The sequence below is a fragment of the Bactrocera neohumeralis genome, chromosome 5 (assembly GCF_024586455.1).
Source record: "Bactrocera neohumeralis isolate Rockhampton chromosome 5, APGP_CSIRO_Bneo_wtdbg2-racon-allhic-juicebox.fasta_v2, whole genome shotgun sequence".
Classification (NCBI taxonomy): domain Eukaryota; kingdom Metazoa; phylum Arthropoda; class Insecta; order Diptera; family Tephritidae; genus Bactrocera; species Bactrocera neohumeralis.
The window spans coordinates 41,854,216-41,881,957 of record NC_065922.1 but is presented as its reverse complement, the minus strand read 5'-3'; the positions used below and the strand labels follow the sequence as shown (position 1 = coordinate 41,881,957).

General features: G+C 35.4%; 3 protein-coding genes across 3 annotated transcripts in view; all 3 read right to left on the bottom strand.

The window, feature by feature from the left end:
• The window catches only part of LOC126759960 (uncharacterized), a 410,786-nt gene that overhangs the window by 114,630 nt on the left and 268,414 nt on the right, over positions 1-27,742 (bottom strand). The gene's annotated exons all lie outside the window — the stretch shown is intronic.
• On the bottom strand, positions 12,958-19,245 carry LOC126758440 (pickpocket protein 28-like). The gene is made up of 5 exons (XM_050472700.1): positions 19,091-19,245; positions 17,202-17,310; positions 16,994-17,142; positions 16,126-16,922; positions 12,958-13,199 (listed from the first exon to the last, which is right to left on the bottom strand). The coding sequence occupies exons 1-5, from the start codon at positions 19,129-19,131 to the stop codon at positions 12,958-12,960; spliced, it is 1,338 nt and encodes a 445-aa protein (XP_050328657.1). The 5' UTR covers positions 19,132-19,245.
• On the bottom strand, positions 24,592-26,496 carry LOC126758438 (pickpocket protein 28-like). Its single transcript, XM_050472699.1, has 4 exons — positions 26,384-26,496; positions 26,197-26,305; positions 25,480-25,625; positions 24,592-25,411 (listed from the first exon to the last, which is right to left on the bottom strand). The coding sequence occupies exons 1-4, from the start codon at positions 26,494-26,496 to the stop codon at positions 24,592-24,594; spliced, it is 1,188 nt and encodes a 395-aa protein (XP_050328656.1).

Below are 27,742 nucleotides of genomic sequence, written 5' to 3'. Positions count from 1 at the left end.
TAACGAGTTTGCTGGTTTTTTTAATATGGCTTGATGATATGGCTTGATGAAACGTGTTTTGGGTCTATTGGCTAAAAGTGCACACGGTTTGCGCCCAGAATTGCCAATTTTCCGATGCGAGTTTAATCGCCATGATCGTATGCAGAAAAAGTAAATAATTTCAGCAAACGAAATGAAACTAAATCCCATAAAAACTCCAATGAGACCTCCGACACTAGCTGAAAAGTTGGAAAGAAGTAAAAATTGTTTACACATATGACAGAAAAGTTAAACTTCATAACAACATAGTACTTTCTTACTTAAGATAAGTTCAGCTTAGGTTAAAATAATAGTATAATACACTCTTATACCAATGAATTCCAGTGACAAGCACACAATTTCTAATATGTGTGCTGAATTCTTTAAATCCAATTACTCTTCAAACTCCCCTAAAAATGTTCCGTATCAACATAAATTATGTCCGATTTCTGCAATTAATGCACATACCATTCGCAAAGTAGACGTCTTCTATCAGTTAAATATCTTAATACAAACATTTAATTATGACTCAGATATGATTCTCCCATGCATCGAAAGCGGGAGTGCGGGACTTTAAGCCGCTAAACCTAACCTACTCCCACCTTATGTCTCTCCCACGGGACCACTGGACAAAGTATTACTTCATGGAAGAGAAGAAGACGTTTAAGTCTCCTCTATTGCATGGACTGACTGACGCCTAATGTGTTCTAAATGTCTCAATTTTGTCATAATTAGATTTGCCGCTCCGCTAACAGTTTTCTACTTTACAGAGGACTCGCATATAAGTGCAGTCAAATTTTCCACCGGGAGACTAGCCCCAAGGGTGGTTTTCAGCTTTTCCCTAATACTTGAAAACCGAGGGCAATAAAAGAACACGTGTTCAGAGTCTTCTATACACTCTGTACACGTCGGACAGTATGGACTAAAGTCATGACGATATTTGAATAGGTAGCTTCTGAAGCAACCATGCCCACTGAGTATTTGGGTAAGGTGGGAATCCAGGTCCCCATGTTGTCTATCTATCCACGAATGTATGTCCGAAATCAGTCTGTGCATAAAATATGTCACCATTTCTGCCACATCGCCATGCTTTAATTCTCTCTCCTCTTCTTGCTGTGGTAGACATCTCTGACAAGTTATATATTCGCGCGAATTCGTCTCCCTGGATGTCAATCGGCGTCATACTGGCTAATACCTCAGCAGCGTCATTTGAAATGGTTCGGAAAGCACTTATCACGCGTATTGCTGAAAGCCACAGTACATAGGTGTGTTAGGACTGATATGCCATTGAAACTTAAAAAACGTAAAACGATGTGCTTTAATCGTAAATCTGTACGTCATGCGTAATACAAAACTTTAGTTTGAAGCAAGTGTGCAATTTTGTTGATCTGGGAGCTACTATGGACCCTAAACTCAATTTTAATCTTCAAGCATCTTCCATGGTTTTTAAAGCTAAAGCCGCTCTTTGTTTTGTTAAAATGAATTAATTGATTAATTTAAAGATTATTGAATTTAAAGATCCATTTAGTACAAAAATTCTTTTTACATCTTTGGTGAGGTTTGTATTGGAGTATTATTCTAATATGGAACCCTATAAGAATAATTTTTACTTTTTGCCCTAAATCATTTACATTGGGATTCCAGGTTAAAACTTCCCCAATATACTAATCGTTTAGACCCCATAAATCTACCTAAAACTTTCTGTAAAACTTATGAATGGGTCAGTGTGTAGTCCACCTCTGTTATCTGATATTAATTTTAACGTCCCCTTCGCTCAATCAGGCAGTTTTCTATTATACAAGTAGAAGGTTATTCGACGCTGACGAGGTATAGGATATTTAGTTAGTGCTTTAGTTAATGATTAAGTTAAAATGTGCCAATTTCTCCTTTATGGCATATTATATAATATTAGATGTTATGAATTTCGAAACCAGTTTCGGATGAAAATAAGAAAAAAACAAGAAAAAACGTTAACTTCGGTTGCACCGAAGCTAAATACCCTTCACAGGTGCATTTCTGTTAGTAACTATGTGTTCAGTTTGTATGGAAGCTATATGCTATAGTAATCCGATCTGAACAATTTTTTCGGAGATTACATTGCTGCCTTAGAAAATAATCTATACCAAATTTGGTGAAGATACATTGTCAAATGTGAAAGTTTTCCATACAAGAACTTGATTCCGATCATTCAGTTTGTATGGCAGCTATATGCTATAGTTAACCGATCTGAACAATTTCTTCGGAAATTACATTATTGCCTTAGAAAATAACATATACCAAATTTCGTGAATATATCTTGTCAAATGTGAAAGTTTTCCATACAAGCATTTGATTCCGATCGTTCAGTTTGTATGGCAGCTATATGTTATAGCGGTCCGATATCGGCCGTTCCGACAAATGAGCAGCTTCTTGAGGAGAAAGTGACGTTTGCAAAATTTCAAAACGATATCTTAAAAACTGAGAGACTAGTTCGTATATATACAGACAGACGGACAGACGGACAGACAGACAGACATGGCTAAATCGACTCAGCTCGACATACTGATCATTTATATATATACTTTATAGGGTCTCCGACGATTCCTTCTGGGTGTTACAAACTTCGTGACAAACTTAATATACCCTGTTCAGGGTATAACAAGTAAGGAAGGAATAAGTTTGGGTTCAACCGGTGTAAAACCAATCATATAGAGTAAAGTCAGCCGGATGTTCGAAAATCTTGATGTTAGTTATATAGGGGCTAGGCCAAGCTTTCGCTCAAATTTATCTTTTTTAGGCACAAAGATACACTGTTATGAGTAAAATACCCTCTCTTATTTTCATTGGGAAAACTCACATATTGGCCGATATATGCGGTAAAAAGTCACCCGGAGGTTCGAAAATCTCTGTTTAAGTATATGGGAGCTAAGGAAACCATTTTTCACATACAAATATACCATTATAAGAGCAGGATTATCCGACATTTTCGATCAAAAGTTAACTACAGCTACCGAGGTCTAAATATTCGGTACCTAGGGGCTTGAACAGTTTTTATTGGATTTAAACTATTTTTGGTCATAAGGTGGCACACAGTAAGGACATTATTCGTGCAAAGTTTAATACCGTTATATTAACTGCTTCTCTATATGTGTACTGAAAAGTAAAAGAAACAAGTGGAATTTGAAATTGTGCTATAAGTATGGGAAGTATGTGTGGTTATTGTCCGATTTTGTCCATTTTCATGACGTGACAAAAGAATGTAAGAAAAATGCCAATTACTAAATTTTGTTGAAATCGAATAAGTTATATACAACGATAGTGATGGCATAGAAGAGTAGTAAAAGCACTTACTGACGTTAAAGTAGACTTGAAAGAAAATATTCTATATAAAAAACAGTACTGAAAGGTCTCTATCATAGAACTCCTCTGAAATACATCAAGAGTCAGCTTCCTAAGCACATATTTCGTCACCTTACTAATGCCAAAAATGATATAACAAAAACACCAATGTCATTATTTTTTATTGACCTTGAGCCCAGCGTCAACAACAAACAAATTCTGGATGTCAAAAGAATCTGTCGTGCAGTTGTATGTTTGGAACCACTAAGAAAATTTTATGATCTAATCTAATGTCTTAGATGCCAAGAGTTAAGGCATACATAGAGATTCTGCAAAAAACCTTTTAGGTGTGTTAAATATGCTCAAAAACACTAACATCTGATTGCACTAACTAAAAAGAAACAGTAGCCTGCTGTGTGCACTGTGGAGAGGAGTACACTGCATCCTATAAAGGTTCCAAAGTATATAAGCAAGTACCACAACGATTTTTTAAATTGCAAGAAAAAAACTACCAGCCCAGTATCAATAGAGAGATCGGTCTATTCCATCCAGTCTAATTATTCCTTATACCTATATCAGCTTGTTGGGGAACGGCCCTCAGGTCCCGTCATGTAACCCTTCTCAACTCATGTCCTCATCAATCGTTAATGGGGAATCAATACTAAATAAAGTGAAAGTATTTATTCAGCAAATGGTAATGCAGGTTACATCTCAATTTACACAAATGAGTACTCAACTCATGACGTCAATAAATCAGAGCAAGTAAGACTTTAAATTAAGGAATGCCAACAGCCTATGCAGACGCAGGTCTGAAGTCGAACACTATGTCAAAGCCAACAATATCAATGTGTCTTGTAACAGAAAATTATTTCAATGATCGGTCATATTTTAAAATCGCAGAGTACGATTCTTTTAAAATCAAATCACTCTGGTGGCAATGCAAAAGGCTGAGCAGTAGTTCTTTAGGTAGCAATGTTCATGTTGATTTAACGATAGCTGCCTGAACCCATTTGGTAATAAATTCATTGCTGGGGGAAACCATAATGCCAAAAACACGTGGTGGGGTTCATCGCTCACAAACACCAAACATAGAGCAATTTGAATTGCATTTTGAACAAAGGTTTGATGTGTCATTCAGCTGGTGAACCAACTTACTGGCCTTCCGACCTAACAAAAAGTCCAAACGTTTTTTATTTTTCTTTTTCGAAAGGTTTCAAATTATGGTATATATGCTCTGCTAACTTTTTAGATCTCCTATCTGATTACAGCGCACTTCTGTTCGACGTAAATACAAAACTATTTTGAGATCTAAAGATAAATTGTGAACATGCATCAGTAAAAATCACATAGACATTTAGTCTGGTATTTTAGTATTCAAACTTCGTATAATCAATGCGAATTAATTAAACGGTGAAGTATTAATTGTCCTTTAAAACAACCCCTCATTCCAAACTAAAAATATTTACTTACATAACACATCGATGGAGTCGATGTATGGCGACTGTTTGGTGCTCTTATAGGAATATCGTTTCAGGTAAAAGTTTGCAATCGCAATATTTTGTTCCACATATGTGTCAGTCATATTCGCGAAAAGAGTGTTGCTTTCCTCCATTAATGATTTCTTTAAGTTGGCTGAAAATATATCAACCTTGTAGTTCTTATAAAAACAATTGATCCAACACTCTTCACCACATGGTATTTGAAATCTTTTATTTTTCATTAAGTACCGGATCTCTTGAACGCATTTGAAATCTTTATAGCCACATATTGTATGATTCGAGTATCTCGTAATCATGTAAGGTTCAACGCAACCGCAAATAGAAATTGTAGTTTTTGTTCTACACTCATACATACAATTCACGTATGAATAATGCGAAAATATTGATAACTTCTGTTCCGACCCGAAAATGCAATTCCTATACTTCCGACTCAAAATGCGTAATTTTCGATCTGCTTCTTCATGTGTGGGTATAATGCGAATCGATGACTTAAGACCTGGCGCAAGTAGTAAAGCAGATTCCGACATGTTTGGCTCTTCTTCGGGGTTGTCTAATGCGACTTTGAAACCTACACTATTCCCTGACGAACAATAATATTCATCTTTCTCTACGTTTAAAATAATATTTAACCCGAGCGTTTGTCCAGAGCCGACGGCCGTCATTGGTGAATAGTATTTGGGTAGAGGGTTCTGATAGCCATTTTCCAAAGACCAATCACCGGGCTTGACGTTTGGTGGATATGTTTTGCTATAATTAAACTTTGTTGACATATTTGTAAATTTGTCGACCTGATCCAGTGAATTGAATGTGCAGCACAATCCCTCGTCCAATATAACTGGATGAAAAAGTTCTGTACAATTGTATTCAACGCCACCAAAAATACATTTAAGGAGCATTCTCTCACAAGATTGCGATGTCTAAAAGTATATAAATGGATTATTTGTGTTGTTTCTGGAAAAATATTTCATTTCATTTTGTAGCTTACATTTACAGCAAAATTACTAATGAAACTCCAATCTTTTAATGGCATTCAGTACTGTAATATTTGGGTCCGAGCGACACAGAAATTTTACAAATGAATATTCCATGGAGGATCTAGAGCAAAACGAATTAAATATTTTTAGCAATATAGATTTCTTCTGTAAGTAGTTCAAAAGTTATTTTTGGAAGATCTGGCTCGTAAAGTATCAATAGGGCAATTCAGGATCTTTTGCATCTGAGTTTGCAAAATTATGCAATTGCAAATATTTACCATCAACAATGAACGCCTTTTTTGTGGATTCTGTGCAACCCTTGCAAAGACCATTAATTCACAGCTGATCGGTGAAGAAAAACATTGTTTCGCACAAATTGGAAAATATGCCGAAAAAAAGTTTAAGGGAAAAATTAACTGACGCTGTATTTGATGAAGCTGCTGAAGAAATTATGGACATTGAAGCTAAGAAATAATTTTATGCGGCACATACATAGCACAAATTTCACTTTTACTTCTGAGCTTCCTGCAAGAAATCCAGTATACTCTGGATTTCTTTTTCGCTCTACTTTTTATTCGGCTTTTCGTGTTTTAGCCTTATACTCGTATTTATACCCTGAACAGGGTATATTAAGTTTGTCATGAAGTTTGTAACACCCAGAAGGAAGCGTCGGAGAACCTATAAAGTATATATATAAATGATCAGTATGTTGAGCTGAGTCGATTTAGCCATGTTCGTCTGTCTGTCCGTCTGTCTGTATACATACGAACTAGTCCCTCAGTTTTCAAGATATCGTTTTGAAATTTCGCCAACGTCATTTTCTCTTCAAGAAGCTGCTCATTTGTCGGAACTGTCGATATCGGACCACTATAACGTATAGCTGCCATACAAACTGAACGATCGGAATCAAGTTCTTGTATGGAAAACTTTCACATTTGATAATGTATCTTCACAAAAGTTGGTATAGATTATTTTCTAAGGCAACAATGTAATCTCCGAAGAAATTGTTCAGATCGGTTAACTATAGCATATAGCTGCCATATCAAATTAAACATCATAGTTACTAAAAGAAATGCACCTGTGAAGGGTATATTAGCTTCATACTTCAGCCCCACTTATTTTCTTAACCATAACAAAAGCTCTGCAAAATTTACTATGACGATAAAAATTTCAACTTGTATGGAAAACTTTTGAGCGTCGAAGAACCTATAAAGTATATATATGACAAGATATATCTGACAAAATTCAGTTTTCAAGATATAGATTATTTTCTTCAAGAAATTTGTCGGAACAATGTAATCTCCGAAGAAATTGTTCAGAAAATCATTTGACAAGATATATTCACAAAAGTTGGTATAGATTATAGCATATAGCTGCCATATAAATTAAAATCATAGTTACTAAAAGAAATGCACCTGTGAAGGGTATATTAGCTTCGGTTTTATACTTCATTACCCCACTTATTTTCCTAACAAGTGAAGCTAAGCCAAAAGCTCTGCAAAATTTATTCTATGACGATATTTGGCATATCTAATTTACAACAAGTAAGAAAATGTCAAGTTTGTATTTAATCAAACATTTAATACTATAAAAGCAAAATGTAGTAATAAAACTAAGTGAGTCTACGACTTAAAATATATTTACATACAGTGAACCAAGGAAACTCGTACAGAGTGAAGTTTTTGAAAAAAAACGGTAAATAATCATACATCTCAAAATTTACAGGCTCTCGTAGTCAAATGTTGACAAGAGCACAAGAGTACTTGCGAAATAGGCTATATTTAAAAAACACATATCACTGTTCAGTACATTTTTTCTAAATTTAAAAGGGCTGGTGGAGTTGGAAGACTTGATCGTAGAGGAACGCCCAGAAAATTAGGACGTCTCAGGCTGAAAGTAAAGTTGCTCGGAGTATCAAAGAACACCGCAAAATATTTTCTTTCGCTAACGAAAAGGAGTTGGAGGAAGCTGGCATTGCAAAACTCTACCCTCAAGCTGTTCGAAACAATCCGCATTTATTGCAGAGAAATTTTCGAAAAGTTTACTTTATTTCAAAGAATATACGGAGTCAAAACATATTAAATAAAAATTTTAAAAATTTACTAAAAGAGATTTGATTAAATTTAAGGATATAGAATGCTTCAAGCTTATAATAATTCTAGAAGCTTCTTTTGCTACATTCGCGATTGACACCGAAAGTACAGTGAAATGCCATGAAACATGATCCAAAAGCAATGAAAAAGCATGTTGCTATCACTTAAAGTTCATTTTTGGAATCGTATCAGACGAGCATTTGAATGTTGGGAAAGGCTCAGCAGCAATGCTTGCTGGTTTGTCGTTGTTCGATTTGTCGAGAAAAGTAAATGATCTATACTAACGTCGTTAGTTCTAACTAAGCCTAGCTTCTATAATTTATTTGTTTTGGCTGTTCTTTGACTTTAGGTACACAGGGTTATTGAATTTTTAGTGAAATACACGCCATATGAATGTGACGTTCTAAACTTACTTAGAGAACTTCGATACCTTGCTCCTGAGCGCTTGGTTCATATTGCATATGGTCACAGCAGGAAATGGATAGTCGGTAACGTAACTGGGTACGGGGTTGATGCTGATTATTGTTGGCGAGTATGACCATTTCTGAGCAACCAAGCAGACGAAAAGTACACTCGCCCCAAAAACGAGCACACAATTTGCAATGAAGAAAATTCTAAAAATATATTAATAAAAGAACATTAAAATAAGTAAATCGATATTCCAATTTATTTGCTTAAAAACATTTACCATATAAATTTTAAATATTGAAACAGTTAAGGGAAAGTTAAGTAAGTTTTTTTACAAGAAAGTATGCAAGGTAAATGTTATAAATCATTTATGACATCGAGGAATAAGGTTCTGATCTGTCTGACAAACAACTTCCTAAAATACAAATAATGTTGACGAATGCTGCCGGGATAATCCATGGCGGAATAAAAATCCGAAGCCGTTCCAAATACAAAGTACCAACTGTGGTGGAAACACGAAGTTAGTATATAACCACGGCTCGTTTTCCTAAGTAAATCTATAGCACTACTGGAGTATAGTATATAATTCTCAACATAACTTAATTTGTTGGAATTATATTAATATATAGATGCAGTCAATACAAGAATTAATGTCAAATAGTTTTTATAATGTTAAGAATCTCTTCTCTTACCTCTCAAATATACTTAAATTTTGTTGATTAGTGTAGCGCAAGCCATGTATCGTCGAGTTTTTTTAAAAACTCATTCAAATTTTGTACAACACCAGATTTAAATTTTTGTATTCTTTGTTTACGTGCCTCAACGGAGAACGTATTATTTTTCACAGCCATGTTTGTGCACTGAGCACTTGATGTAAATTTTGGAAAATTTATATCTTATTCTTGGTAGGTGTTTATTAGTTATAATTAGTTGCAGTTCACCAATTACTTTCGTAAGTACTGGTTTTACCACATAATTTATGCGCAAGTATCATTTACAAAGTTGCTAATCAAATCAAAGAGTGGAAACAGAAAGTTAAATATAAACTTTCCTTAACCATTACACCCTTCCAAGCATATATTTAGCATCCAATTACCTTATTGCACCAAATGGGAGCCTTACAAATTAAATTTTCCAATATGTGGTTGACCAACTCACGCTTTTGGAGGTTGATCAAATCGGAATAACCATACAATGGAAAACCATACACATATGCAAAGTGAGTATATGCAAAAAGAAACAGAACTTTTCAAATATGGTGGCGCCACCTATTGGTGGGTATGTGAAATAAAAAGTTTGATCTCTTGTTGACATTTCGTAAAAATTTTAAGACAATTGGATAACTACAATCGATGTTATCGATCAAAAAGTGATAGCACCTTTTGGTCATCGGTCGTAAAATGCATTTTGAACAAAGAGCAAATATTAAATTTTGTTTTAAACTTGGGAAAACGTTTACTGAAACATTTCAAATGATGAAAAAAGTTTATGGTGATCAGTGCCTATCCCGTAGTAATGTGCATGAGTGGTTTAAGCAATTCCAAGAAGGTCGTGAGGACCTCTGTGACGATCAGAAGTCGGTCGTCTTCAGAAGTCAAAAATAAAGACAATGCTGATTTGTGTTTACGATTCCGAGGGTATTGTACACCGAGAGTTCGTCCCACCTGGCCAAACGATTAATGCTGTGTTTTACCTTGGTGTTATGAAGCGTCTTTTGTCACGCATTCGTCGTGCTCGACCACAATACCGTGAGGCAGGGTCCTGGCGCCTGCTGCACGATAATGCGCCGTGTCATCGATCGACGCTTGTCACTGATATTTTGACAAAAAACTCCATATTAATCATTAATCACTCACCCTACTCACCTGATCTGACACCCTGTGATTTTTACCTATTTGGAAAACTTCATTTGCCCATGAAAGGACAGTGGTTTCAGGGCATTTCAGCTATCCAAAAGGCGACGACCGATATTCTCAAGAGCATTCCGAAAAATGACCTTTAACATTCATTTGAAATGCTAATTGACCGGGCTAAACGCTGTATCGAAGCACAAGGAAACTACTTTGAATAAAAAAATTTAACTTTTGAAAAATATTAGACTCGTAGGATTACCATATCGGTCTCAGTCAAAATCAGTCCCGTTGCATATGTCGTCTGATATTTCTCGGTCCTCTTTTTCGATTTCAAGAAAGCATTCGCCAAGTGATCGATCAATTTGTTGTCGTCAATATGAACATTTTTCGAGTCTAAAAAACGGAATCGTCTCAACATATGATGCAGTCGCATTTCCATGCGACGGTATACATGTATGTATGATGACGATATCATATGGTGTGCGTTCCAAAACTCAACTGAGTTCAACTCGCGCAGGAATTTTATACCGAAAACAGCGCGAGTTGTACTCGGTCGAGGTTTGGAATGCATCCTACGCGTGACGTGCAAATTCAAAACGTCCAATAAGACTAAAACGCTGTGATGCTTACTTTTTTCATGCACTCGCTCAAAAAATAATAATAATTAAAAAGAAATCGCCGATTCAGAAGGAAACCAGCGAATCAGTGCATTTTTCATGAAAATCAGGGAAATTTTACGAAAATCAGGGAATCAGTGCCGAAGGTCAAAATCAGCGAATTGCCTGACAAATCAGGGAATATGGTAACCCTAATGACTCGTCACCTGTGATTACGTTATTTAAAATTTGGGAGACACTTTCAAACATGTTCATGTTGCTTGTTGGCACACCTCCACTCGCCGCAATTTCTAGTCGTTAGTGGGCACTTTAGGCACCATCTTCGCGCACACCTTGCGCATGTTCAAGTGCTCCGTCACAATATCATGAACCACAGATTTTGATAAATTTAACATCTGGGCAATTAAACGAATACTTACTCAACGGTCTGAGTTCAAAACTTTGCGCACACGAGTCACATTGTCGGTGCTGGTCGAAATCGCAGGTCTCCGAGCACGGTCTTCATCAGCAACCTCGTTCCGGCCCTACAAAAAAGTCTGGTGTCAATGAAACTCACCAGTTCTTGCACTCATATCAAAGGTCTCTGTCGCAGATTTACCGAGTTTCACACAGAATTTAATCGCGTACCTCTGCTCTAACGAATGCTTCATTTTCGGCTTGCACCACACACAGAAACACGTCGCGCGAAAATGTTTCTTCTGACTCTCCAGGTGCTCAGAGACAACTGACCAGTAGTTCTCCATTTAAGTTTAGTAAAAATAATTTGAAGCGGTCTTAAAAATGAGAAAAATGTCAACTCTGCTTAGGAGATGAATCTGAAGAAAATCTTTACACTAGTTTCGAATTAGAATTTTCGCGCATTTTTGCTGAAGAAATTAGGTACTTTTTCCACTCGATCTTTTCGAGTAGTATGCGATTTTTGGTCTCAAGTCGAGACGAAAGTAAACTATCACGAGTTTTATAGTGGGATTTTAAAACCGACGCTCTCGGCACAGTTTTCAGGTTCTGCGGTTTGATATAAAACTGGGGTATAACAAAATATTCATTGAAAATGCCGTAGATTTTAAAATTTCTATCAGCTAAGTCGTATGCTCTTCAGGACACAAAACAAATTTGTAAAAGTGATTATAATATTTATTATTCTACTGAAGTAAAAATTTTGTTTGTTTTGCACGAGCTGGTGAATTCTATTTCTAAACATGTAGTACCTGCATCACCTTACCACTCTTCATAGTGCTTTTAATGATGTTCATGACTAAGAAGTTATATAAACCGCTCAAACTGATATTCACCTCTCGGGCAAAGCAATTTTATCCTCCGCAATGTATTTCAAGCCATGTAAGGTGTTATTTTGCAAATAATATTTACAATTTTTTTTGCAGCCTCCTTGGAACAGAAATGATCATCCTCGATTTCCTCGCTGGAGCAATCACTGCCTTTATGTTTTGGACGTACTAGAAGTATGGAAATCTGAAAAGTAAATAATTTATCCGAAATTTCCTACTGCTCCCCGGACACTTTCGGCTTTTCGGACGTGAATTTTGGTTTCAATTGCACCAAACGATCTTCGGCAGAAATGCGCATGTTGCACCAGCGGCTTACAGTTTCTAACTGTAATGGAATGAAGTATCTAAAGTTGAATCGATTCGAATGGCTCTCGCACATATGACGGCACACTCAAATATTTAATTTTTAAATGTTGAAAGGATTCATATTCGCCAAAGCAGCGCAAATCATATTTACTAATGGCAAATAAGAAATCAAATAGTTATAATATAGTCACAGGCATGTCATGGAATCGGTGTATACGCACCTCTACTCAACGCTCAGTGTGTGTCCACATGTCCAATGGTCAAATGTATTTGTTGCCACACGCCTCTACTAAATATGGCACGAATGTTGTTGGCTTGCAAATATTTGTATATGACAAATAATACCGTTACTAACGATTTCAGGTGACCTTTACAAATATGTGGCGCGTAAGTGTTTCACTTTTCGGTAAATACTGCTATCTATGCGAGTGGAAGGATAATCTTTGCGAAAACCAACCGTTATTTGTGCATATAAGTGATTACTTGTGATTTAATGTGATTAATGAAGCGTCGTTATTTAGCAGTTTTTGGTGGTAAATTGCGCTGAGAGTTAGTATTTAAAATAGCCAAAGTGCTGAAGAGTCATCACATCTTCCGAGGTGATTTGAATTTATTGCGTTGATATAATGAGTATACTGGTGTTTTGTATGGATTAATGAAACGTGTTTTGGGTCTATTGGCTAAAAGTGCACACGGTCTGCGCTCAGAATTGCCAATTTTCCGATCGGTGTTTAGCCGCCTTGATCGTATGCAGAAAAAGTAAATAATTTCAGCAAACGAAATGAAACTAAATCCCATGAAAACACCAATGAGGCCACCGACACTGGCTGAAAAGTTAGAAAGAAGTAAAGATGATGATAAAAAGACATATGACAGAAAAGTTAAACTTCATTAGATAAATTTATATGGCTTATCAGAACTTAGTAATATTAAGAACTTACTTAAGAGAAGCTCAAATAGCACTGAAGTTATAATCAGAGATTTTCTAATAGAATTATGCGGTTAAGGTTTCCTGATTACAAAATGACTTAGCGTCAAAAATTTATAAGATCATTTCAGGCCTCTCCCCATTACCCATATACGAAATTTAACAAACAAGTAGAGGTGCCAGATACCCTATGATTCCAATTTTGATATCTCCGCTCTGCTAAATATTATTAAAAGTAAGACTTTTTGTCATGAGAAACTGAACTTTGTGTGGAGGTTCACCACGAAAAATATTAGTTTAGGTGTTATTTTGGAAAGGATTATGCCGGATTATTAGGTTAAAGGACTTATACTATGCCTCGAGGGTAATATTGCTTTTAAGATTTCTTAATATGGCAGAAAATACTAAGAAAAAACTATACTAACAGAATTAATAATTGTTTATATTGATTGTTAATAAGAATTAACTAATATTTGTTAATTAAATTAAATTAAATTATTTAAGTTAAAATTAGTTAAGTGAACGAAAGCTCTATTTGTTGCAATGAAGTGACCTGCCAATCCCTTACTTTTAACCTGTTAAACAAATATGGTATTTCAACAAATCAGTTCTCTAGATTATTAACAGAAAATCCAGTTGAATAAATTAGGTTAAAGAAACAGTGAGCATTGAGTGAGTTGTCGTGTTGACAACAGAGTGCTAGCAGAGGATCTCAACACCTCTTATGAATCGACTCAACTCGTTTAGTTAATGTTTTGGGTATAAAACATTTCAATGCTACATCCGTACAAAAGAACTGAATCTTATTCAAAAACCACATCGCATAGAGATTGCAAAAGAGATGCTTGCCAACGTAGCTGAAGACCTTACATTCATCAAACGCATCACTTTGGGTGAGTAGGCGTGAATTCATGAAAATGACTACGGAACTGCTCTAAAATCCAGTGAATGAAAAAAAAAATTATCTGAAAGTAATCAAGGCCATCCCATCCGAGGCTTAAACAAATTTATGGAGAGAATCGAATTAAAAGTTGGCATCTAGATGGAACCAAGCTAAACAACAGTCAGGTTTGGTAATTTCAGCATTTTGTTGAGTTTAATAACTCAAAGAAAAAATAAGATTGGACATACGTTTGGTAAAGTTGATAAAATTGTTCCCGTCATATACCTATACTTATATATGGGAAGTATAGGTATATGTACTAATACATTTTATTAAATATTATAGGACATTCTCTTTATATAAACGATATTTTAATAACATAAGGCGATAATTTAAATTATCACTATACCATTCGGAGGTCGAGTTTATGGGTCTGTACTACTGTGATCAATGTGAATTTTTAATTTATACTTCGCGTGTTTTTCGAATCGGTATTTTTTTTTTTTTTTTTTTTTTTGTAAGTTTGTAGTATCCCTAACATATCTATGATAAATTTCACGTCAAAATTTTCATCAGTATTTCAGATACGCGCTGTTTTGAGGGGCTCTAAAAGTGAATTCTTCGATTTTTACTATGTCTGAATTTATTGAACAAAGAAGTGCGATAATGCACCATCTCATACTGCATTGGTTATTCGTGATCATTTCGCCACTTTATCAACTAATATCGTGCCGTAACCACGGCATTCGCCTGATTTACCTTCGTGTAACTTCTGGCTATTCAGCAAATTTACATGACCACACCGAGGGCACCGTTTTGACTCAAATGAGGATATATAAGCTGAATCGAAGCAGGCTCTGATGGTCATCACGACGGACGATTTTTCCAAGTGCTATGATGACTGGAAAATTCGTTGGCATAAGTGTATTGGGTTTACTTTGAAGAAGATGAAATGGACAAAATTCACCTTTCAATTTGATCGGAGTAGTACCTTTCCACAGCATCAATTCTAATAAATCCAAACATTTGCGTTAGATAAAGATATTAAGTTGTCAAAAAAGTCTTGCGGTATAGTTGGCGCTGAAAGCGCGTAGTTCTAGTTTTATTCGTCGCATCGGGTCATGCTATACCTTTTTGGTAAGCTCATTTCACGCGCTCACATGTGTTTGATTGATTGTCGTTTCTTTTAAGTCGTTCGTGAGTTATAGCGTCGCAAACATGGAGCAAAATAAAGAGAAAATACGGCATATTTTACAGTACTACTACGATAAAGGCAAAAATGCATCTCAAGCCGCCAATAAAATTTGTGCAGTTTATGGACCCGATACAGTTTCCATTTCCACCGCACAACGATGGTTTCAACGTTTTCGTTCTGGTGCAGAGGTGGTCGAAGATGCGCCACGCTCCGGAAGGCCTGTCGTCGAAAATTGCGATAAAATCGCTGAATTGGTCGAAAGAGACCGGCATAGTAGCAGCCGTAGCATCGGTCAAGAGCTGGGCATGAGTCATCAAAAATTAATTTCAATTTCAATAAAATAAAAAATTCAATAAAAATACCGCAAGACTTTTTTGACAAGCCATTATTATATATGTCGCACCATAGCATAAGTAAATTCGATCAAAAATTAATTGAAATACATTCCCACATATGTTCCTTAGAAATTGCGAGAGTATAAGATATTCGGTTTTTGTTTAAAAAATAAGAGGCATTGTCTTCAACTTGAAAATCATACTTATTCGGGACTTCCTCTAAGGTATTACCACGGCCTTAACCCTAGCAAGTTGTAAGAGTATGAAATGTTCGGATATACCCGAACTTAGCCCATCCTTATTTGTTGATATTTAAATTTGTCACAATTAATGAAAATTATTAATGACCTATTAACATATTCCTTGGACAACTAACAAATTATATTCTGACCAATTATCAATATTTACTTACATAACACATCAATGGAGTCGATGTATGGCGACTGTTTGGTGCTCTTATAGGAATATCGTTGCAGGTAAAAGTTTGCAATCGCAATATTTTCTTTTACATATGTGTCAGTCACATTGGCGAACAGAGTGTTGCTTTCCTCCATTAATGATTTCTTTAAGTTGGCCGAGAATATATCAACTTTGTATTTCTTTAAAAAACAACCGATCCAACACTTTTGACCACATGGTATTTGAAATCTTTTATTTTTCAGTAAGTACTGGATCTCCTGTACGCATTGGTAATCTTTATAGCTACATATTGTATGATTAGAATACCTCGTAATCATGTAAGGTTGAACACAACCGCAAATAGAAAGTGTAGTTTTTGTTCTACACTCATACATACAATTCAAGTATGAGTAGTGCGAAAATACAGATAACTTATGCTCCCTCTCAAAAACGCAATTTCTGTACTTGCGACTCAAAACGCTCAATTTTTGATCTGCTTCCTGATGACTGGGTATAATACGAATAATTGATTCAAGGCCAGGTCCAAGCAATAGGCCCGATTCGTGTACGTTTGGCTCGTCTTCGGGGTTGCCTACTGTAACTTTGAAACCGATACTTTTTCCTGACGAACAAGAATATTCATCTCTCTCTACATTTAAAATAATGTTTAATCCAAGTGTTTGTCCAAAGCCGACGGCCTTCATTGGTGAAAAATATTTAGGTAAGGGGTTCAGATAACCGTTTTCCAAAGACCAATCAACGGGCTTGACGTTTGGTGGATAAGTTTTGTTAAAAAAGACCTTTGATGATCTATTCCTGAGGAAAAATGTAAGAAAGCCGTATAATGAAACACTAAATGAAATTATTTGCAAAAGACTGACATATTTGTAAATTTGTAGACCTGATCCAGTGAATTGAATGTGCAGCATAATCCTTCGTCCAGTATAACTGGATGAAAAAGTTCTGTACAATTGTATTCAACGCCACCAAAATTACATTTAAGCAGCATTCTCTCACAAGATTGCGATGTCTAAAAGTATATAAATGGATTATTTGTGTTGTTTCTGGAAGAATATTTCATTTCATTACATTTAGAACAAAACTACTGCTAAAACTCCAATCCTCAATGGTATTCAGTGCTGTAATATTTGGGTCCGAGCCACACAGTAATTTTAGAAATGAATATTCCATGGAAGATCTAGAGCAAAAATGAATTAAATATTTTTAGTAATTTAAGTAATAGAATAAGTAAAGATATCTTCCGTAAGTAGTTCAAAAGATATTTTTGGAATATATGGCTGGTAGAGTATCAATATTTTTCTTATTTCCCTTTTTCTGTTTTGAGTATAGTTATTTTTTACACTTTTTGCACTACATTACCCCATTTATTTTCCAAACTAGTGAAACTAATCCAAAAAGCGTTATAATTCTTATTCTACGACGGGGCCGTGCGTAAAGAAGGTTTTAGGGGTTTAAACTTTAAACTGAAAAATCGAAACAAGTAGTAACATACGTGCAACGACGTGAGATTCGTGTGCACGAATGTTAAAAACTTTGTCTCGGAATTAATTTCTATGGAATTAGCTTACGTACTAGCGCTGATAGTCAGCTGTCATATGGTGACATGACGGCAGTCATGAACGCCATCTTACCTTCTATGCTTTCCTTCCCGTTCGACCGCAAAAGATGGCTCGAAGAACGAGCCCTGGGCCTCGACCAATCGACAAATTACTCGTATATTCATGCCCGTACTGTAAATTTTATTTCAACGTGTGTATAACCATGCCATATAACAAAATTTTAAACTCCATCTGAGTCTCTCACTTCATATGTATTATACAAATCAAACAACAAAGAAGTTATCAAAGTTAAACTTTGCACAAATAGTGCCCTGAAGGTATTTCATCTTATTTCCAAAAATTGTCGAAATCGCACCATAACTTGTGTCAAAGCTGGGTAAAATCGGGTTAAGCTTTCCTTTTGCTCCCATATACTTGTACATATGTACCTAACGTTAATATTTTCGATCTTCCCGTTCACTTTATACGGCGTCTATTGCCACAATATGTAAGAAATCTTATTGTTATTTCTTGGGAACAATTGTTGTCGGCCTATATTTTTCAGAGCCCATATCTAGCCATGGTCTTTGGTTATTGTGCAAAATATCTCACATTTTTAGAAATACTGTATTTTGTGTGATCTTATAAACTCCGGCTCTACTCGATAAATATGTATTTTCATAGGATACAGTAGAGGCCCGCTAATCCGGATCAATTAAAACCGGCCCCTATCCGGAATATAAGGAAATCTGGATTACCAAAGACATATCAGAACTATGTACTCGTATTAAAAAAAAATATTTATAAATTTCTGTTTGTTTATTATAACAAATAATACACATGTTCCAAAAAAAAAACTTAAAACAATAAAGCATAAAAGTGAATGTAGTGAATAATAAATATGTGATCCGGATTAGAGAATACGGATAGAGAATGTCGGTCAAGGGACATAATAGAAATTTTGAATTTTTAACCCTGTCCGGATTACAGTGGAATCCACATTTTTAGCTGTATGCCCGGGTTAGCGGGCCTCTAACTGTATCAGGAATCCATATCAAAACAAAATTTTCTCTGATCAGCGTCGCTAAATTAGATGAAGGAATTTTTGTAGATTCTATATACTATATACTGAAAAGTTTCCATAAACTTATATATAGTATGTACGCAGAAAATATTTTATGGAAGTTCAACGCTTGCTAGTCGAATAGTCGACAAAGAACAGTTAACCGTATGTATTGTCGTAAACGAGCAGTAATCGACTAGTCGAAAACTTACGACTATCCGAATATTGTTATTCAAATGATGTCCTATCCGGTTAGTTCGGTTAGTCGATTATTCGAAAACCAAGTGCCCTAGAACACATACTTACTAAATTATTAGTGAAATATACGCCATTTGAATGTGAAATTTTAAACTTACTCTGAGTTGTTAGACACCTTGCTCTTGAGCGCTTGATTCATATTACATATGGTCACAGCAGGAAACGGATTGTCGGTAATGTAACTGGGTACGGGGTTAATGCTGATTATTGTTGGCGAGTATGACCATTTTTCAGCAACCAAGAAGACGAAAAATACACTCGCACCAAAAACGAGCACACAATTTGCAATAAAAAAAATTCTGAAAATAGATTAAGAAAAGGTTAATTTGCTTAAGGACACTTACCTTATAAATTTAAAATTTTGAAACAGTAAAGGAAGAGTTAAGGATGATTTTGCACAAATATTATAAACAGGTTTATAATATCTCGCAACATGTTGCTACGAAGTATAATAGTGATGCTCACTTATTGGTAACGTGAACGTAATCGAAGGACCAAGGTATTAGTATTGTCGATGTAATGGAGTCATTGCCACGCCCACAATATGTCGTAAATCGAAAATTTACAAACGAAAACTGCTTAAACTTAGCTCTAAATTAAGACATAAAACGAATTCTTAGATCAATCGCAGAAGTGAGGGGCATGTGTGGGCTAATGAATATCGGAATGAAACTTTACACAAATAGTTCTTTTGAGGTATGCCCCCTCTTAACTAAAAATTGTTCAAACCAGACCATAATTTTCAGGCTCGCCGAATATGCGGACTATGGCTGGCTTTTCAACGAAAATATTATTTAAGATATCTTGTCAAATTAAGTGAACAGCATTTCCCGCACGTAAGGCCGTCGCGAGTAAAAGGGGCCCCAGGAGTAAAAAAAGGTGGGGCCCTACGAAATTTGTTTTGTACGATTTTGAAAACGATTTTGATGGGTAAATCAGTTTAGCTTTCTGTCAAAAATATTTCTTTTGTGTTTATCAATATAAGCAATGAAAAAGCAGTTCTTTTGAAACCTCTTCACTGTCATGATTAAGGTTTTGAACACGCAGGCTAAAATCCTCAGATCTTCAATTAATAGAAACCAAATGTGAGCTTTTCCAACTTCTTGGCTAATTCTGCCTCTAGGCGTAATGTAGTAAATCCTGAAAATACGCCCTGCTACGAGCATGACGATGTAAATTTTTGATTCTTTTTAAAGTATTAAACGAAACTTCACCAAGTGAAATAGAAACATGTCTGAGGTGATCTAACGTATCTGATACATCAACTCATTACTATAATATTTGAACAAATTCAATAAAGATGCATTAACGGATGGTATGTGAGGGCTTTAAATGTAGTAGGAGTCAAGGTCAAACAACATTCTACAAACATTTTTATCTCACAGTACGAAAATGAGTGAATGCGATGAGGTCTCAAGATGGGTGATGTTGTTTCGTTTAGTAGGCTGATTATGTTAACCATAAGTTGAACGAAGTGCGCGAAACAAATTCTTTACAGAACATGAGCTTTCGTAATATAGCTGAACGTTTTATAAACGTTGTCCAGGTGTAAGACTTTCCATGTTGAAATGACAAACAATACTGAATAAAAATAATACATACAAGGTCTGTCGCAAAAGAAACAGAACTTTTTAAATATAACTGCTTTTGGTGGCGCCACCTATTGGTGGGTATATGAAATAAAAAGTTTGATCTCTTGTTGACATTTCGTAAAAATTTTAAGACAATTGGATAACTACAATCGATGTTATCGATCAAAAGGTGATAGCAGTTTTTGGTCATCGGTCGTAAAGTGCATTTTGAACAAAGAGCAAATATTAAATTTTGTTTTAAACTTGGGAAAACGTTTACTGAAATATTTCAAATGATGAAAAAAGTTTATGGTGATCAGTGCCTATCCCGTAGTAATGTGCATGAGTGGTTTAAGCGATTCCAAGAAGGTCGTGAGGACCTCTGTGACGATCAGAAGTCGGTCGTCTTCAGAAGTCAAAAATAAAGACAATGCTGATTTGTTTTTACGATTCCGAGGGTATTGTACACCGAGAGTTCGTCCCACCTGGCCAAACGATTAATGCTGTGTTTTACCTTGGTGTTATGAAGCGTCTTTTGTCACACATTCGTCGTGCTCGACCACAATACCGTGAGGCAGGGTCCTGGCGCCTGTTGCACGATAATGCGCCGTGTCATCGGTCGACGCTTGTCACTGATTTTTCGACAAACAACTCCATATTAGCCATTAATCACTCACCCTACTCACCTGATCTGGCACCCTGTGATTTTCGCCTATTTGGAAAACTTCATTTGCCCATGAAAGGACACTGGTTTCAGGACATTTCAGCTATCCAAAAGGCAACGACCGATATTCTCAAGAGCATTCCGAAAAATGACCTTAAACACTCATTTGAAATGCTAATTGACCGGGCTAAACGCTGAATTGAAGCACAAGGAAACTACTTTGAATAAAAAAATATAACTTTTAAAAAATATTAATAATTTGGACTGTTAACCTCTTTTTTTTGTGACAGACCTTGTATATTGAAAAAAACACTTCTTCTTGGATCACCGGCCAAAAAAATTTGTTTGTAATTTATTCACGTTTTTATCGAATAATGGATTTTTATTCTTCCGTAATATTTTTTAATATCAAGTTTTGCCAGCACTCAAACGAATTTCACCGGTTTCGATTCCTGTAACTTGCAAGGGTATAAAATGTTTGGTTATACTCGAACTTAGCCCTTCCTTACTTGTTATTATTATTATTTTTTTTTTATTGATGTTTGACAAGTCTTAACTGAATCAATGTATTAAAAAATACAGCAAGTAATATTAAATAGTTTTTATAATGTTACAAATCAATTTTCTTACCTCTCAAATAAACTTAAATCTCGTTGATTAGTGTAGCGTAAGCCATGTATCGTTGAGTTTCTTAAAAACTCAATCAAATTTTGTACAACACCAGATTTAAAATTTAGTATACTTTGTTTGCATGTCGCAATGGAGAAATTCTTATTCCTCCCAGCCATGTTTGTGCACTGAGCACTTGATGTAAATTCCGGAAAATTTATATCTTATTCTTGGTAGGTGTTTATTGGTTAAAAATTAGTTGCAGTTCACAAATTACTTTCGTAAATACCGGTTGTACCACTCAATTTATGCGCAAGTATCATTTACAAAGTTGCTAATCAAATCAAAGAGTGGAAACAGGAAGTTAAGTGTAAACTTTACTTAGCCATTACAACCTTTCAAACATATGTTTAGTATCTAATTACCTTAATGTACAAAAAACAAATTTCAATTATGTGGCTTGCCCAATCATGCTTTTGGAAGATGACAGAATCTGAATAACTTTGCATGATGAAAGATCGGATCGGATCGGATATCTATCAATGGAATAGCAAACTAACTGTTAAGAAAATAAAATAAATTTAGAGAGAAATGCTCTTTTAGCCAACTACTTAGAGTTAATCCCAATTTATTTCCTGAGATTTCTCCATTGATCATTATCCTTTTAAACATCGAGAGCGGTTTTTGGGGCAAAAGATAGCAGCCTGTTTTTGCATCAGAGTTGCAGCACATTGGATGAAATCGCTTCCAACATTCTCCTAGACCATACATGTAGGAAAAGAAAGTATGTCTGTGCTTATGGTTGACCTTTTACGCTATATTTAGGTAAACATCCAAGTTGGTCAAAAAATTAAGATTTGATGTTTTCTTTGAAACTATGCGACTCTTTCTAACTTCTTCCGATTCCTGTAAAACCGCATATGTCGATATTCAAGGGATATATCTAAATTATATCTTAAAGGACTGATTTCTTTGAATGAAGCAAAGAAATTGAAAACGTTATTGCCGGTTTAAATTTGAAAATGATTAACACAAATATTATGAAATGAAAGCAATAATTAATTTTCAAAGTCTATGTATGTATTCCCTATGTATATTCGTCTGAATATGCTGCAGCAGGATCATTTCTCCATTAAGCTTAATTATTGTGATGATCAAATGTTTTTTGCCATTTACATTGTGACAAAAAAGTACTCGAAAATTGTAAATAAAACGCATTTAACTATTGAAAAATATTTATTTTGTCGGTGTCAACGTAGTCTCCACCAGATATAATATATTTATGCCAACCATTCTTCCAGTCCTCGAAACGTTTCTCATAAGCAGTTTTTGGGATGGCCTTAAGCTCCTACAGCGAATTTGGTTCGATCACTGAAAAGGGTTCCTTTCCCATGATTGTTGATTTGTTTGTATGTGAAACTCATCGACAGTTATAATGCTCTCCATGAGCATGGGATCAGAATTGCACGTTCAAGGAGAAAAGAGACTTTTTTTGAAAAACAATTCAGCTTTATCGGCAGAAGTCGAACAAGAACGCGTTTCATACTCAAAATATCCACCTAAGTCATTCCACGGACTCGAGAGAGATGTCGAGCTCTCTTGCCATCTCTCTAACGCTCGCCCGACGATTTTCAAGCACCGTATCCAGTCGACCAGATCGAGGCATGTCTTCAACGATCTCTCGACCGTCTTTGAAGGCTTTGTACCACTCGTAGGCTTGTGTTTTCGATAAAACTGAATCACCATAAACCTTTTCGCAACGATTCTGCACACGAAATTTCGTTAGAAATACAAAATTTGAGACAAATTCTTTGTTCGCCATATTTATCCATTGTGAATTCTTAATAGCCGGCATAAAGTTTAAATTTGGAAATAATTAGCACGAATATTGGTTGATGGAAAATATAATGAGTTTTCAAAGTATATGAGTATGTATGCCGAAAATTGATATTTTTGTGTTTGAGACTTATTTATAGACAATTCCACTCTATTCCAGTGATCATTGTGATGATCAAATGTTTTTTCCACCAGTGCTACCGAGAAGCTCATGGTTGCCATTTAAATCGTGCATTGTTCTGTGCAATGCTTCAATTGAATGTTAAGGTTTCATTTCTTCTCGGCATTTATCATTTTACTCAAAATAATAATAACTATTAGTTTTTATTTTGAATTTAAAACACAGGCTTATTAAAGTTTATTAATACATTTTTTATGAATTAAAATATCCCATCTTTCGAGTTGGATAGATAGTGTGCTAAATTTTACTAAAATCGTTTCAGTAGCTGGACAAATGTGACACTTGATTCTTATTTATCTAGACATATATGTACATATAAGTGTTACAAGTAATCGATTCAATATAGTTTACCTACGGTGTGTACTCCATTCCTGGTTGCCATGGCTCTGAAGTTTTGGGTCCGTAGGCAGATATACGTTTTTTTCCTAACACTACTTGCCAAGCGTTGCCTTTTCGAATGGTGTTTTGAGTAACGAAAGGATTTCGCTCCAAACTACCGTATAGACCCACCGAATCCTTTTTGAATAAGGGTTGGATTGACTTTAGTTTTTGTAATTTCGCCGACTTAGCGATTCCCCATTTCATTTGAGTTAAAAGAACCCGAAGCGGTTTTAAAAAAGCGAAAAATATCATCTCAGCTAAGGAGATGAAGCTGAAGCCGAAGAAGAGGCTTATTATGCCGCCAATGTTTGCTGAAAAATATTTGGCAGACAATATATATTTGTAGGTAATCAGATATTATAATGTCTCACATAAAAAATCCGTTATTCCAATAAAATCCGAATTTTTCTGGCTCCTGTAGATAGTGTCTTTAAAGTAAATATTCACAACAGCAATATTTTTCTCCAAATAAGTATTGCTAATATTTGCTTTGATATTATCATTTTGAAAGCCGGAAAGAATTAAGGGTGCAGAGAATAATGTCGGCATATAGGAGAGATCATTGCAAGATGGTAGGCAGACATCGGAGCAATCTCTTCTCATGTTGTCTATTAGCATTGTTTCTATACGAGTCCGTTCAGCACATTTGTACGCACTCATGCTACATGTGGTTTCATTGCCGGAAAACTTTGGCACGTAGTGCGGCACACAGCCACACTTTTCTAATATTTCGGCGACACAGCATTCGATACCACAATTCCGTTGCGTATATTCAATATACATTTTCAAACGCTTTTCGTTTTCGAATAAGCATTTTCGTGCATTTTTGTTGATGTAACGAAGGTACTTTTCCGACTCGACTTTTTCGGGTTGTATGCGAATTTTCGTCTCTAGTCCAGCCGAAAGTAAAAGACCAATTTCGTGCATGTTCGGCACTTCGAGTGGATTGTGTAGTAGGATTTTAAAACCAATGCTATCTGATGCTGAACAGTAATATTCCTCGCTTTCAACATCCAGTATTAGGCCGAGTCCTACACTTTCGCCTGTGCCTACACTTTTCATTGGTATGAATTTTTCGGGTAAATCGTTAGGATAACCTGCCTCTGAACTCCAATCAACTGGCACGTATCCTTCGGGATAGTTATAATTCAAATAAATATACGCTTTGCTGTTAAAACTGAATAATTTTATTTAAAAGTGAATTATTTAAAAAAAAAAATATTATATTCAGAGCAGTTTACTTACTCCCGGAACATAAATTTCGGATCTATCATATTGAAGGTGCAGCAAAGTCCATTGTCAGTGATAATGGGGCGAAAAAGTTCTGTACAGTTAAAGATTACTCCGGCGTATTTACATTTCAGTAGCATTTTACTGCAGGGCTGTGAGATCTGCAGATTATGAACGAGTATACATATGTAATAAATAACAAATATACACGTATAGTAACTTACTAGTCACTTAAAAGTCTTAACTTTACAAAACAAGAAACAATTTTGCATCCAAAGTTCCTAATACCCTTGTGATTGTCAACGATCTAACACATTTTAAATACCGGTTTTTCAAACTTATCAATCCTAAAGCCACTGGGAACACGTGGCTTATTGGTCAACTACATTAGATCTTGGCGCAGAACTCGAGCTAGACTGGCGATGCGACTGGAAAAACGAGATCTTAGGGAGAATAAATAAAACTTATTCCAATCAACTCAGATTCAACTATAAAGACGAATCGGTTCTGTTGGTTCTGAAGGCTTGTTCTAGCATCTACGCAAAGGGCAGTGAAAAATTTAACAATATTACTCGAAAACTAAAGCAATTAAAATAACTGGAAATAAATGTTCTTATTTTCTAATTGATTTCTCCCGAACTGTTCTTCTTCTTTCCTTAAACGGATACAAAAGTACACTAAACTTAGTAATTCGGTGCCTGGGTTCCACTTAACATTAATTTTGTTACTCACTTCGTGTATAAAATCTCTCAAATCACTCCAATCCTTAATGGCATCAGCTACCGTTAGATTGACCTCACGCTTGCAGAGCATTTGTGTTTTGGTATATTCGTACGAATCGCTGGAATAACATGCATATATTTCATTTAATAAATGCGGCCCCGTATGTATGTATGTATGTATGTATGTTGAAACTTACATTGAAAATTGCTGAACCTTTGCTTTATACGCTTGATTAAGATTGCAAATGGTAACTGCTGGGAACGGATCGTCTGTAATTTTCGTATACTTCGGATTAATGCTCACGAGCATAGGGGAATAGTTCCATTTTTCATAAATTTCTCCAACGAAAACTGCTGCTCCGTAGACAAGACATACAAATGATATGGCGAAGAACAACCTGCACATAACAATCGAACAAGAACACTACTAAACAAATCGGAAGGAATAACTTGAGACTGATGTGCTAAGAGGTCTGTGGTATATTTCAGGTATTCTGTTTACGAATTTGAGTACAAAAATTTTCCTCACATACAGCTATTTTTCTTATACTTCTTGACTAATCAAACAATTTTGATGACAACTATAGGAACTGATATTTTACACACTTACCAAGGGCGTTAGTCTTTTATTAATAAACTCTGTTTTTGGAACTAATGTCCAGAAGCCATAGTAGAATGTCATGAAATTCCAAGAAAATTACTTTCGTCTACAAATACTTTTAACAATAGTGTATAAATTGAGGTCACTCTCAGTGAAATGTAAAAACACCGACAAAAGACTGCGCTAATATACAAGTATGACTCTAATATGTGGCCTTAGAGAAATATTTCACTAAAAAATTTTGTAATGTGTTAATTTAGGCAATGGAACCCATATAATCAATATGTGAGCAGTACTAACTTTTGGATGCCTGGTAGAACATAAAGTAAGGTGTTCTTGTTACGGAAACACCAAGCGACCAGTGTTTCGAATTGCTCACGTAGCACAAGAAAACGATCAGAGCTTTGTTTTGGGTTTTTGATTTGTTTCAAAATAATACAAACACTATGTAACGAGCATAGGAAGTATAGTTACCCATATCATAATCTATAAGATATACATACCGTTCGAGAGGGAATAAACTTCTATTCACTATGTATTTTAATCCATGTATCGATGTATTCTCGCAGTACTCCTTAAAATTGTCGAACAAAATATATTTGAGTTTTTTCAGCTTTCTCTTTTGGAAAACTTTTTTATGTATATTGTAACGTTTCATGTTGGCATGTTTTGTTCCCAGGTATTTTACTCTCAATGACGAATCCATTGCAAATGAATGATGTGAAATTTATCGCGCCAACTATACCATCTCATATGCAAGTATTCATATATTTATTTAAGTCTACTCATCCATATACTCACGAATACGCACGAACATAATAAAGCAATTTATGAAAATATTTTCCAAGACCCTTCAATCAAACGTATATTTGTGTTAGTAATAAGGACAACAATAAATTAAATACTTTACTCACTAAGTGTGAACTGCAAGAAAGTGGTGTAATTACGTCGGAAA

What these genes read in the sequence shown, in the direction of transcription:
- LOC126758440 (XM_050472700.1), bottom strand. Translation starts at nt 19,131, where the DNA reads ATGAATCAAGCGCTCAAGAGCAAGGTGTCTAACAACTCAGA. An exon ending in AAGGTGTCTAACAACTCAGA is followed by an intron (nt 17,311 to 19,090) that starts GTAAGTTTAAAA and finishes TTTTTGCTCTAG; the next exon opens with ATCTTCCATGGAATATTCAT. An exon ending in CGACTCCATTGATGTGTTAT is followed by an intron (nt 13,200 to 16,125) that starts GTAAGTAAATAT and finishes CTAACTTTTCAG; the next exon opens with CCAGTGTCGGTGGCCTCATT.
- LOC126758438 (XM_050472699.1), bottom strand. Translation starts at nt 26,496, where the DNA reads ATGCTCGTGAGCATTAATCCGAAGTATACGAAAATTACAGACGATCCG. An exon ending in AAGGTTCAGCAATTTTCAAT is followed by an intron (nt 26,306 to 26,383) that starts GTAAGTTTCAAC and finishes ATGTTATTCCAG; the next exon opens with CGATTCGTACGAATATACCA. An exon ending in CCGAAATTTATGTTCCGGGA is followed by an intron (nt 25,412 to 25,479) that starts GTAAGTAAACTG and finishes AAAATTATTCAG; the next exon opens with TTTTAACAGCAAAGCGTATA.